The following is a 14,004-nucleotide window of genomic DNA, read 5'->3' as shown; positions in this document are numbered from 1 at the left end:
GTTTAGAAATCTTTAAAGGAACTTTTTTGAAAACAGGCTCATTTTACAAGTCAACTACAGTTAAACTTGACCATTTTTTAATCCTTTTAACCGATCTTTGGATCTGGCAGGAGCACTTTTAGCTTAGCATAAATCATTATATCAGATTAGACTATTAGCATCTCAAACACACAAAAAAAGTTTAGATAATTTTCCTATTTAGAGCTTGACTCTTCTGTATTTACATTGTGTACTAAGTAAAATGAAAAGTTGCTCTTTTCTAAGCCGATAGGGCTAGGAACTCTATTCTCATTCTGGCGTAATAATTACAGGACTTTGCTGCAGTACCGTGGTTGCAGCACGCCCATCTATATTACCCAGCCCGTCAAATTTTCCAATACTGTTTGCCAAACGTATGATTAAATTTAATATTTGTAATCACCTAAAAATTTAACAACAACTTGTGTTTTAAATGTAGGTTCTAAACATTCAAATCACAAAAAAAAAGTATTTTTTTAGGTTTCCAAAGCTAATGAGCATGTGCACTAACAGGGAACACGATCACGACAAACAACCTCACTTATGGCTGTTTCTGTTTACGAGAATTTAGTTTACACAATATCATTCTCTGAATAATGGTCATCCAATCATGCTGGTGTTCTAAAGTAATTTCCAACATGGTATTGATGGCAAATCTGTTCCCCAAGTGACAACAGCCTCTTTGTTTACGAGTTTGTGGGCACTCAAGTAGTTGCTGTCATGTGGTTTGCATTTGAATTGCAGGACTTCATCATCTCAGATGGGGCAGCCTGTACCTCGATCTCGTTTCATACAGATTACAAAACCAAATAACATTTATTTTCAAGTATAGTTGGTTCATTTAAAAGAGAGATTTCAAGCTTTATTTGGATATAGTTCTTATGTTTGTTGAAAGAATTCGGTAAGATTCCAGCGTTCTTGTCGACTCCAGAGGGTTCATAACAATAGCCGCGTTTCCACTATCGCGCCTAAAGCGAGCGAGCCAGGGCGAGCCAAGGCTAGTCGCGTTTCCACTATCACTTCCGGGGCGTAATCGGGCCAAAGCGGGACTTCCTTGGGGCCAGCGTCCGCCATTTTCGGCCCGCCGAATACCTTGGGCCAAGGAGGGCCAACTGGGGCTACGGGGAGGGGTTACGTACAAAGGCGGAGTTTTCCTGTCAGGTAAAGAGGAGACAAGATGCTTTCTTCCCTTACATTTGTTTTGCTATCGCACTTGATCAACTCACTAAGAAGAAGAAAAAATAAATGCCGCGAACTCGAATGTCCTTATCCAGGGATCGCTGTCTGGCCTTACACCAACAGACCACAAACAGTAAAAAAGCAATCGCTTCGGTGTTCTCCATCTTCCAGCTCTCGTAGTAATGCCAGGTTGTGTTTGTGGTTATAATTTGAGTTTTTTGTTCCCGCTGAAGTGGGCGGGTTGTGTGACGGGTTGTGTGACGTTTGATTCGGGGGACGTTCTGGGGGCGGTGTTTGCGTGACGCGCTGCGAGCAACTAGCCTGACAGTGGAAACGCGACATGATTTTGGCCTCATTTCTCAACCTCCCGGGCTATTGGCCCGGCCTGGCCCGATTAAAGCCCTGGCTCGCACTGGCCCGATAGTGGAAATGCGGCTAATGAAGCTGCAAAAACTGTCATAAAAACACGCATCTGGACTGAGCCCCTCTCCTGGAGAATTGTTAGATTATAGTGATCAATGATTGGCTCCTTTACTAGAAGGCGGGCTTTTCTTCACTAAAAGCCATCCATATTGACCGTTACACATTTACCCATTCAAAACTATACATGGGTGACATGTCTTGTGTATTCTATTGTTATTACGTCGGTGTGCGAGAACAATTCCTCAAATTAGAAAATAGCAATCTTGAATTTTATGTCAGTCTTAGTACATGACGTAACTACAAGAGGATTAAGCTTTAAATAAAAAACTAATCAAAACTCTTTGTTGAATTTTTTGAGCAAGATGTTATTAGTCTAATCCGATTCAACGATTTATGCTAAGCTAAGCTAAAAGTGATCTCGCCAGACCCAGGAGCCTGTAAAAGCAGCCTATTTCCAGTCCCCCAAAAAGTGCAGTGTTCCTATAAAGCTAATTTAGTGAAAGATTGTTTCCTCAGTGACTTACCCTAATATAGGTGCAGTTCCTCAGGCTCAGGGTCTCCACCTGTGCTCTGGGTTCTGGACCGGACAAGCCCTTGACCAGCTCTGTCCCGCTCACATGCAGACACTCGGACAGATCCAGGCTCCTCAAATGCGGCAGCATCATCAGCTCGGCCAGGCCTTTATCTGTGATCTTCCAGTCCTGCGAGAACGACAGGACCCTCAGCTCCTTTAGCTCCGCACCCACCGCCAGCACCGCCCTGCAGCTCAGCTCCATACAGCCGCTCAAATCCAGCATCCGCAGGCCGCTCTGATACTTACAGAGGATCTCGATGGAGTAATCGGTCAGTTCTTTACAGCCGTGTAGATTCAGCTCCTCCAGACGGAGGCCGCGAAGCTTGGAAATGGAGCGGAGGGACTTTGGTGTGATGCCGGTGCGGCTCAGGTCCAGGCTGCGGAGGCTGGAGGTTTGCTTCTGGAGGAGATTGAGAAGGTTTCGGAGGGAAACCAGAGCGGAGGAGCCGGAGCCCACGGGACAGCCTCGGTACGGGTCGAACTCGAAGGAGATGTGGCATCCCGAAAGAGAGAGACACTGCAGTCCAGGAGTGCAAATGGTCAGTCGGTTGAAGGAGAGGTCAGAGAGGTAGCGCAGATTAGACAGGTTCAGTTCTTCCAGGTTCAGCAGAGCACGATAGACCTGAAAACATCAGATGATTAGATGACACCTGGTGCTAAAATATTTCAATATTTTTAATAAAGTTTTAATGCATATTTTAATATTTAAATGAATTAGATTTGAAATAAAAATACTGTGCATATATTTATTTAAAAAATGACAAATTATACGAATTTAATAGAGAAATAATAAAAGTCTGATTTAAATGTTTCAATTTTAATCTATAATAAAATATAAAACATAAATAACAATAATTAGTATTATTTAAAAATAAAAATACAACATAATATAAATTTAAATCTTTCATTTTAAATTAAATATTTGATTTTGTTTTACAGTAAAATATATCCAAAAATAACCTATAAATTTGTATACTTTTTACAATAAAAATGTCATTATCATTTTAATTTATGATAAAATATAAAACATTATAACTACAATTCAAACAAATACTAAAATATTTTACACTTCTAGATCATACTTAAACATAATTTTGAAAAAAATAAAAATATAATAGTAAAGTTTTTGTTGATTGTAAAAACTATTGATGAAATTACAATAAACATTTTAAAAGTACTTCATACACATTACTTTAAATTTAATACATTTTCACACTTATATAATTTTATTAATAAAACGCATATTTTAAATATAAAAACAATCCAATTGTAAAATTACAACAATTAAATAAATTCTACAAAAAAATTCTAACTAAAATATACACATCTTAGCTATACTCAATATAGCATTTTGACAGAAAGCTATAATTATTTAAAAAGTATTATAATACTGTTAATTTCAAAGCTATAATTAAATTATAGCATATTTGAATATAACATTATAATTTACATATAGCCTAATTATATTTTACATTGTATAAATAATAAGTATTAAACCAAATTGATTGACATAAATCTATAAATATTTTAAACTATATATACACACAATTCAATAATAATAAATTATAAGCATACAGTTGAAGTCAGAATTATTAGCCCCCCTGTTTATTTTTTCCTCAATTTCTGTTTAACAGAGAGAAGATTTCTTAACATAATAGTTTCAATAACTCATTCTAATAACTGATTTATGTTATCTTTGCCATGATGACAGTAAATAATATTTTACTAGCTATTTTTCAAGACACTTCTATACAGCTTAAAGTGACATTTAAAGGCTTAACTAGGTTAATTAGGTTAACTAGGCAGGTTAGGGTAATTAGGCAAGTTATTGTATAATGATGGTTTGTTCTGTAGACTATCGGAAAAAAATAGTTTAAAGGGGCGAATAATTTTGACCTTAAAGTTTTAGTTTTTAAAAATAAAACTGCTTTTACTCTAGCTGAAATAAAAGAAATAAGACTTTTTCCAGAAGAAAACATATTATCAGACATACTGTGAAAACTTCCTTGCTCTATTAAACATCATTTGGGAAATAAAAAAAAAAAATTAAAAAAAAAAAAAAAAAAAAAAATCAAGGGGGGCCTAATAAATCTGACTTCAACTGTAACTCTGCAACAGTTATCCACAAAAAGAATTTCAAATTATTTAAGCTTGAATTAAAACATTTTCCCACATAAATTAAATGTTAAAATTACATGTCTATATTTTTCTAACTAAATTACTATATATATATATATATATATATATATATATATATATATATATATATATATATATATATATATATATATATATATATATATAATTACAGTTGTATATTCATTTTTCATTTCTTAAAGATTTATTTTGCCTTTATTTGACAGGAATTGGGTGAAAGAGAGGGGATGTGATCAGGATCTCTGCACTACATTTTGAGGCACTAAACACTAGGCTATCGGCTAAAATCATCTTGTTTTCAGATTAAACAACTAAATGAATGCCCCATTTGTATATTCGAAAAAGATTATTAAAAAAAAGTAAGTATAGTAAAAGAAAAAAAACAGACCATAATTGTGAACAGATATTACTATCTAAAGAAAGATGGTTCCTCAACCTTCCGCCGGTGCTCCTCTCTGGACAGAAAAGCTCCAGACATGAAGAGGCTGTCGAGGCCCTGCAGGTCCAGCTTGCGGAGGCTGGTCAGTCGGGGCAGGAGCTCCAGCAGGCAGGACTCAGTGATACTGCTGCCAGGCAGAGCCAGACTGTCCAGCCGAGGCCCGAGGTGAAGCCCGACCTCCAGCAGTACCTGCCTGGACACACTGGACCCATCCAGATGGCTGATAACCAGGCCACAGCGAGGATGTCTCACAAGACCTCGGATGAAGCCCAGAGAAGAGGAGGATGCTGGGAACTTGAAGGTGAAGTTTCTCTGCAGTGAAGAAAACACACAACAATTTAAACACATTTAAAAGTGAATTAATCTAATTCAAACTAATGTTAAAATTCTAATTAATGTCTGTATAAAAAAAGAGAAAACCTTTAATGGATAGTCTTGGCTTGCATTGTACCAGCTCCTGCAGACCAGTGACGCTTCCTTTCGATCCATTACATGAAGAAAACTAAATATGTAGGTAATGATCTGGAGAAGAAGAGACGAAGGTCAAAGGTTACACACGTTACAATAAGAAGAATAGACATATTCAATGACGTGTTTGTGTGTATCTTAAAATCACCAAAATATAGTATCTGTACACATAATATGAATAACACATTATGTATAATTATTAATATGTGCGTACATCATTTTATGTATATTGATATTTGCAAATTTTTACTAATATAATTCTATTATATACTGTTAATTATTCTAAAAGTATATAGTAAAACTATTGTTATATGTATATAATGCTATATACACACACAGAGAGAATCTGTATGTACGTATATGTGTATATTTACATGTACATGGCTGTACAACTACTAGCAAGCAACAAATAACTCATTTAATATATAGACAGACTTACCTCAGAAGGCAAATTTGGACTCTCCATGACTGTGAACTGGCCTCAGTCATCTGGCCTCATTGATTATTATTTATATTTATTTAGTGTCGATATTAAATCGCTGACAAAGATTTGTCTATAAGTCGCGTCACGATGTTGACTGTCAACTTGCTCAATATTTTATAAACATGAGACCATCTTGTTGCTCCTGACAGTTATAAAACGTTCCCTCAAATGTAAAATTTATCGACAGTACACCCTAAAACCCCTCAGAAATGTAAACTCCCCGCCAAGCGAGCTGAAAAACATTTTTTAAGAAGAAAACAAGAATGAACGGACCAGGAACGGACACAGGAACCACACTGGATATCACGTGAGAGAAGCGCGCAGAGCTTCCTGGGAAACGTAGTTTAATAGCAGACAACGTCTGTTTCGTATTTGGGTCAACAGATAGCGCAGGGAGAAAAAGGATGCTAACAATATATATTTGAACAACTTTAATAACAAAACTTCTTATAATATATGCTATTACATATTATTAGAAACATGGTGCAGGTTGTCTAGTTGTCCTTATGCCTTATAAATATTTGTTGATTTAAAGACCCCCTATTATGGGTTTTTGAAAATGACCTTCCATGCAGTGTTTACCACAGAACTAAGTGAATGAAAACATCCAGCTAAGGTTTAAATCTGAAAGTGTAATGTGTTTAAAACTATAGATTCTCTAACGAAATAGTCGACTCAAAGTCGAATGAATGAATCGGGTTGGGTTCGGATCTTTTGCCAACGTCAATATGGTACATCACCAAATATGTAGTACCAAATGGGACTTTGTCAGAAACTATTACAGTTCATTTGGACCAGTTTTCATCGTCCTCCAGATCGTAACATGTAAGTGTAAATAAAATTGTTGCCTCGTTTTCTGTAGTTTGCACAATATGTATTTAATTGTGTGATATATAGTATTTAAAAAATGTAATTATTTATTAACTTGTTCCACTTTTCTGTTCAATCAAGTTCTTTAAAATATGACTTGCATTATTTTTAGATGGCCCAAATTGGCTGGATGCGAAATTAATGACCTTTTTCATATTTTTGCTGACTTAAATTGCATTTATGGTTGAAAATATTTTTATATTTATTTGGAAACTTGCTGTCATAATAATAAAAAATCCTCTTAAGTAATAAAAACTGTTTTAGTTTCCGTTATAAATATAGCAATTCTTGTTACTATACCTTACCACACATATTTTATTGCACAAATGAAACAAACACAGTGAACAACTTTCTCAATGCACAATATTTAAATCTGAACATTCCTTAAAGTCACTTTAAACTGAAGTGACCTTGAAACAAAGGCCATTACAAATCAATAAGCAGCAATTTTAACAAAATCAACAACTTCTGGCATTTATTTCAGCCTGTCTCCGTCACAGGAAAATAAAATAAAAGTAAAAGGGTAACTATGACATTTCAAAGTTCTGTACCAAAACTTCTGAATCACGTTTTTAACTCGTTATTTAGCCCAAAACAATTTGCCGATCTAAAAAAAACCTGAACTGCGCAATTTTCACCTTTGACGGAAACAATCTTCCATAGAAATTGAACTTCCTAGAGGTCTTCAGATTGGCATTCAGGCAGTATAGTGATGGACGGATCACAACTCTCTGTGCAGAAAAAAGGAAAGACCTTCTCAGTAAAACTGTGTGAAGGTGTGATAGACAGTCTAACCCTAACCATAACACTCAATATCGGAGAACGACAGTTGTCCTTCATCCAAGTCCACCGTCACCCTCAATATTTTAGGCATCTCAAATCCACACAGTGGGACTTGAGACTTCTGAGGATCTGTAATGTTAAGTACCTTTTCGTCCGATACACCAGACTCCCGGAATGCCGCTGGTAGCTTTTCTTTGGACAGACTCTAAGGCAATACCCACCATCCAAAATGTGTTGTCCTTGACATCAACGTTCCATTTGTGCGTCCCTGTGGTAAATCCCACAGAGCCCAACACACAGGGACAGTGATCGAATCTCTCAGGGTTTCTGTGAAGCTGCTCTCTCTAAATTTCTTCCTCCGTCCAATCAATCCTCACAGAAACACTATATCCAGGAAAATTCCGATACAAATTTTAGAGTTTGCCGTGTTTCTGTCGATCAACACAGGACCTTTCACGAGCGATGGATATAAAGATTACAGAGGCATCAACGCCATCTGAAGACTGAGAAAAGTGTGCGTAACTTTACTGTCCAACTATTTTAGGAGCATTCTGTCTGTCTGTCTGTCTGTCTGTCTATCTATCCATCTATCCATCCATCCATCCATCCATCCATCTATAAGAATAAATATACTCTTATTTACAACAAACATAAACTTCCTTTGGGTAGAGCTGTGCACAACTGTAAACTATATTGCAGTACATATTGGAACTGAACCTACAATATACATACAGTAGGTCTGTAAATCATTCATCAAATTGTTCAATCTAGAAGACATTTTCAGGAATGTTCCTTCTGTACTGCACTTGCAAATATTACACATATGGCTAATCAAGAGCACATTTGTGAATTTATTGTATTTACTTTTACATTAAGAAGATAAAGGGTTCACTTCAATATATATTTTGAATAAAAATTAATTATATTTTTAACATGGTTTATTTACACAGACACAAAACTAATCTACAGAGAAAAACATCTATAGAGAAGAGTGTTTTGAGTTTCAAAGCTAGGACCCCATACCTGGAATTGATTTCTGCCCCCAAATCATTAAGTTCGCCTCTGCACACATACAAATTGTAGTAAAATCTTAAGTTTACTACAGCATATACTTAACGCATATCAACCAACTACAGTTAAGACTACAGTATGCTATAGCATTTATCAACAAAACGTTCCAATATATACAATATAACAGTATGGTTCAAAAACAATGTATTGACTATAAATTACCATAGTATTTTAATGCATCACAGTTAAAAATTATTACATTTCTAGTTCACAATAATTAGCTTATGGATTATCCATCAAAGCAGTAAAATATGAAACTACATTAATAAACAATGAAAATTAACACACTTATTAATAAAAGAAAAGCATAAATATGTACCAACATTTTTGCAATGCTTTTATGTCAAGGTCACGGATTATGTGTTTATGTCATGAGGTAATAGAGTTGTTGTATCATAAAAAGAAACTTGAAAGAAGAGTGAAGCTTCAAAGATGCCCAAATATACAATTTATTTTAATTCTAAGATACAATTTGCTGCTTCCTTGTCCAAAAAATAACCTACAGTGCTACTATATACAGTTATTTAATGATTTACACAGTAGTCACTCAGGCCATAAACATTTCAGCGGCTCAAAATGAAAAAAAAAAACACTAAAAATTCTGCAACAGCAATATAATACAATAGAATATTCCACAATGAAACAGTTTTAGAGATTTACAAAAATGAATAATACTAAAAAATAATTAAAACATACATGCTTTACATATTGTCTAGCTGCTATAGCCCTAAGTATGTATTCTCTTTTACTGTACATATGATTGTCAACAAGTCTTCTTCCCAGTGAACAAAACTTCCCAATGTTTGCTGCAGCCTTACACATCAAGGAAGCTCAAATGATCAGATATTATTTATAATAAAAAAGAGGCCATTTACATTTACAACTCATCTCCTATTGGTTTTTAAAAAAGCTTTTAACCATTTAACTTAATGTTGTTAATGGCAGGAAACCCTTTACACGTCGTAAATAAAGAAAATACAATTTTGCCTACAATCAGGAAGAGATGCTTGTATCTGACTTTTTGATACTCTAATTATGAGCAGATGGATGTTTACCACAGAATCTAATAACCAGATAACAATGCAGTTTATGATATTTGGGAAAACGCCTTATGGTGTAGTTGTGAATATCATTTTGTTGAATATAAAGCCTTTCAAAGTATACTTCATTTGATGGAGTGTACAAGCACATCTGCGCCCTAACCCTAACATGCACACTAAAAAGATTCAGTTTCATGTAGCCCGAACTTAGGAAACCTAACTGTTTTACATTTTGTCAGAAAAGTGGCTAATTTGTATGAAATTTACCATTTTTAAAAAGAGGCATGTCCCCAAACCCCACCCCTAGCCCTCATTCCTACAAATCATACAAATGAATACGAATTAGCCACTAAATAATAAAGTTACGAATTGCCATGGGATTGCATTGCCTAATCTACTGTCTGTGTTTTTTCTCTCCAAAAGTTATAACAACAAAAAGTAAAACACACTTTTTTTTACATTTAAAACTGAAGTATACTTTGGGCTTTAGAGATTAAGTGTTTCAAACAAAGCCGAAGTAATCACATTTTTTAAGGGGAAAGTTTACCCAAAAATAAAAATTTACAGTTAACTAATTACACTTACACAGCACACCGGCGAACACTACCGTTTTTCCTGGGAATTTCTCGTATTTCACATCCATCTCCAACCACCCTCCCGTTTTGTTATTTCACCTGGGAAACTCATGTAATTTGTACGGCGAATATTCAAAAATATTAAAATCTCAAACAGTTTTTGACCTCAATCAGGCAACATATGTTACAACTCAGTTGCCTGTTGATTTGAGCGTAGGTGGTAAATGAGGGTTTTTAACAGAGGCTTCACATGCAGTGACATATGCATGAGGGTGCACACAGATACGAGGTGACGAGAATCATTTGCCAAAATGGTTCTTACCTGTGATTGTCCAAGATGCAGATACTACAGTCATGCACACATTTATAGCTAATTTCAGCTAATAATATTGTAAATAATGTTCAATTTACTGCTTCATAAGGCCTCATTGTATCCTCAGGAGCCATGGAGAAAGATTTGGACTTCTTTTTTGTAAATGTTGATTTTATATCTCAAATACGGGTGTTTATGATGTGTTATATAAACAAATAAGGATTCAATTAAAAATCTTCTGTAATGTTCATCTCAAAGAAAAAGTCACCTACATCTTCGAGTAGATTAACTAAATTAGAATTTTTGGGTGAACTATCCCTTTACGTGAACCGTCAGAGGCACCATGATATGAGATGTGTGGTCATCTTACAGAAATGCTACAAACTGCTAAAAATCTGGGTTTTAAGGAAGTGAACGGTGCTTTACAGTGTTCAGGGTTTATTAAGGCACATATCTCTCGGATAGGACGGGCAAAAAGAAGTAAACCTGAAGATTTCAGTTCTTTTTTATTTACAAACATTATGCTTTTCTTCAGCGATGTGTGTTATTTGTATAGATGACCTTTTCTTTAAATCACTATGGTATACTAGAACTGACTTTGGACAAATGCTAGAAGCACCCGAACACTCCAGGTAGAGAAATACAATGGAGATCAAAATTAGAGAACAACATACAACTTCATAAATTTAGATGTTAGTCCTGTTGATGTTATCCAAACAGGGGCTAAAGAGCAGATTAGTATATTTCATCAGTTATATTGTATACTTATGCCATGGTCTGTTGAAACTCTTGATCTGATTGGCTGAAAAGTGTGCAATAAAATAATCTAATACACAGGTAGTTTCAGTCACAGTTCTGAAAAATTTGCTACCTTAAAACATTGGTAGTAACCATAGCAGCACAGTGACAGCCTGAGTCTTCATTCCTCTGTGTAATCTGGAGCATTACCAACATGTGCTTCACCGGGGAGCCAATGGGGATCCATAAAACCTGCCAATATGCTCAAAATATTTGCAAAATGGTAGCTAACACGTTACTATGAGCTATTAGATATGCCTGTGTCATTTACATGTGTTTCCAAAAAAATAAAAGGTTTTTGTTGAAGTGTCTTAGTTATTTTGTAACACGCTCTTTTTAAAGTATAGTGTGGCTCAGTGTTTCTCAACCACGTTCCTGGAGGATGCCCAGCTCTGCACTTTTTCCAAGCTTCCTAAACCAAACACACCTGATTCAGATCATCAGCTCATTAGCAAAGACTGAAAGGCCTGTAATGGGTGTAACAGACAAAGGAGACATCCAACACATGCAGCGTTGATGGTTCTCCAGGAACGTGGTTGAGAAACACTTAGCACAACTTAAAGTCCTTCAAAACAAAGACATATTATTTCTATCAAGTGTTTACAAACTGTTCTGTAATTTTCATCTCCAGTGCATGAAAATTGTTTGTATGCTTATTACTATTTTGATTAGTATAATACACTGAAACTGTGCAGGTTTAGACGAGAAAACTTGTCAGCATTCCTGAGATGTTTTTTGTTACTGTACCTGACCCCATGACCCGACTGTGAACAACACTGTCCTGCTGATATTTCTGGTGTCTCAGCTGCCTGGGATGTTCATTTCATATGGATTATATGTTTTCTATTTGATTTGGTCCTCTTCAGTAAATATGCTGGCGTCTGCAGTGCCGGTGGGGGTGGTGGGGATTTGCATGGAGCTGTCTGATATCTGAGACAGAGAGTCTGCGTCTTGATCTGAATGAGGTTCATGGACTGGTGAGTTGGGCGCCGCAGAAGAAGAGATAGAGCGCTACATGGGTAAGAAGTGAATGACATACATGTGATTACATTTTATTATATATATTTTCACTTATTATATTAATGTACTTTATTGTTATATACACTATTGGTCAAAAGTTTGGGGTCAGTTTTTTTATTATTCTGTTCATCAAGGTGGCATTTATTAAATGTAAAAAAAAAAATTAGTAAAATTTTAAATAACTGCTTTTTAATTGTATTTAGTTTAAAATGCAATTATTACTTCATTTATTATTATTTATTATTTCATATATTATTACTTGCTTTTATTACTATTACCATTAATTGTTCTTAATAATAATAATAATTATATTAATTAGAGGGATTTCTGAAAGATCATGTGACTCTAAAGACTGGTGTAATGAAGCTGAAAATGAATCTTTAAAATCACTGGAAAAAAATATTAAATTACTTTACTTTTGAACAGTTATTTTATAGTGCAATAACATTTCACAATTTGTACTTTATTTTTGATGAAATAAATGTAGTCTTGGTGAGCAGAAGCTTATTTTAAAACATTCAAAAATCCTACTGACCCCAAACTTTTTACCAGTGGTGTATATGAATATTTTAAAATATCCAAAAACAAACAGTAAATACAATTATACATATTTACATTATATATAATAATTATTAATGCAAAATATTTTTATAATTTACATTTTAATGTTTAAATGTAAAAATTCGCTCTCTATTTATAAATAAATAAATATAATATATAAATAATAATACGAAAACAAACTTCTGAAAAATTACAAATAAATACTATTTAAATAACTATTACATATATGTATTTGTATATTCTATATATGAAACATTTGTTCAAAATATAGTAATCAAATCTGATTTACAGTGTATATAGTAATAATTTGTGCAATTAAATTGAATAATTTCTACTTTAAGATTTTGAAAAATTGCTTTACATTAATATAATTATATTTATTTATATATAATGAATTATACAAACAAAATTTATATTCACACACAATATGATACAGTACAGTATGTACTCATTTATAAACAATACTTATATCTATGTATAAATAAAACAACACATTTAGATTTACATATACAGTGATCCCTCACTATAACATGGTTCACTATTCGCAGTCTCGTGGATTTTGTTTATGTAATTTGACCATATTTTACATTCTTTTTATTCTACAGCGCATTGTGTTCTGCGTCCTGATTGGCTGTAGAGCACTGTCAATCAATCTGCTGTCTCCTGTACAGAATGCGTTCAGCTTGCCAAATAGACATAAATCTTCGATTGCTAGCAGTGTGACTCTGAGGTGCTGTACTGTATGTTTGCAAGTTTTCTTCCCACAATGTCAACGAAACGTTCTGCACCGTCAAAGGCACCTGCGGTAGCACCCAAAAGGCGGAGGAAGATTCTAACCATCGCACAAAAAGTTGAGCTTCTGGACATGCTAAAGGAAGGTAAAAGTAACGCGGCTGTAGTGCGCCATTATGGAATAAATAAATGAAGATCAAATGGTTTTGATCTTTGATTTCATTCTATAATACTGGACTTATTTTTCTACGAAGGTTTGAACTTTGAGTGTGTTTAAACAAGAGAGAACAATGTGAAAATGTTAATGCCTGTCTGAGAAAAGTGTATGAAGTGTGTAGTGAGGGGTTTTACAGCCTTGAAACATCTATAATAATGGTAAAAAAATTAAGTGGATTACTACAAGGATTTAAAAAATTGCGGGTTATTTTTAGAATGTAACTCCGGCGAATAATGCGGGACCACTGTATATATATTAAATATTATTTTAAAAATGTAGAAA

At 34.5% G+C, this 14,004-nt stretch overlaps 3 protein-coding genes across 3 annotated transcripts in view; all 3 read right to left on the bottom strand.

Moving 5' to 3' along the window:
- Window positions 1-6,043, bottom strand: part of LOC130219640 (F-box/LRR-repeat protein 20-like) — a 16,330-nt gene extending 10,287 nt beyond the window's left edge. Inside the window, exons 1-4 of the mRNA XM_056452083.1 lie at window positions 5,698-6,043; window positions 5,211-5,312; window positions 4,788-5,102; window positions 2,145-2,816 (exon numbers count right to left, since the gene is read on the bottom strand). Of these exons, the coding sequence (XP_056308058.1) occupies window positions 2,145-2,816; window positions 4,788-5,102; window positions 5,211-5,312; window positions 5,698-5,724 (1,116 nt within the window). The 5' untranslated portion in view covers window positions 5,725-6,043. The remainder of the gene's footprint in view (window positions 1-2,144; window positions 2,817-4,787; window positions 5,103-5,210; window positions 5,313-5,697) is intronic.
- Window positions 6,044-7,287: 1,244 nt separating this feature from the next.
- trim35-40 (tripartite motif containing 35-40) lies at window positions 7,288-10,149 on the bottom strand. The gene is given in 5 exon segments (XM_056451302.1): window positions 7,288-7,384; window positions 7,386-7,538; window positions 7,540-7,781; window positions 7,784-7,845; window positions 10,092-10,149. Coding segments are annotated over 5 exon segments (612 nt in total).
- Window positions 10,150-11,815: 1,666 nt separating this feature from the next.
- LOC130219030 (uncharacterized) overlaps window positions 11,816-14,004 on the bottom strand; it is a 50,015-nt gene continuing 47,826 nt past the window's right edge. Inside the window, 1 exon segment of the mRNA XM_056451301.1 lies at window positions 11,816-12,203. Coding sequence (XP_056307276.1) covers window positions 12,036-12,203 — 168 coding nt within the window. The 3' untranslated portion in view covers window positions 11,816-12,035.

Source organism: Danio aesculapii, chromosome 25 (genome assembly GCF_903798145.1).
Source record: "Danio aesculapii chromosome 25, fDanAes4.1, whole genome shotgun sequence".
Taxonomy (NCBI): Eukaryota; Metazoa; Chordata; class Actinopteri; order Cypriniformes; family Danionidae; genus Danio; species Danio aesculapii.
Note: the sequence above shows the minus strand (reverse complement) of the source record. Positions and strands in the feature narration are given on the sequence as shown.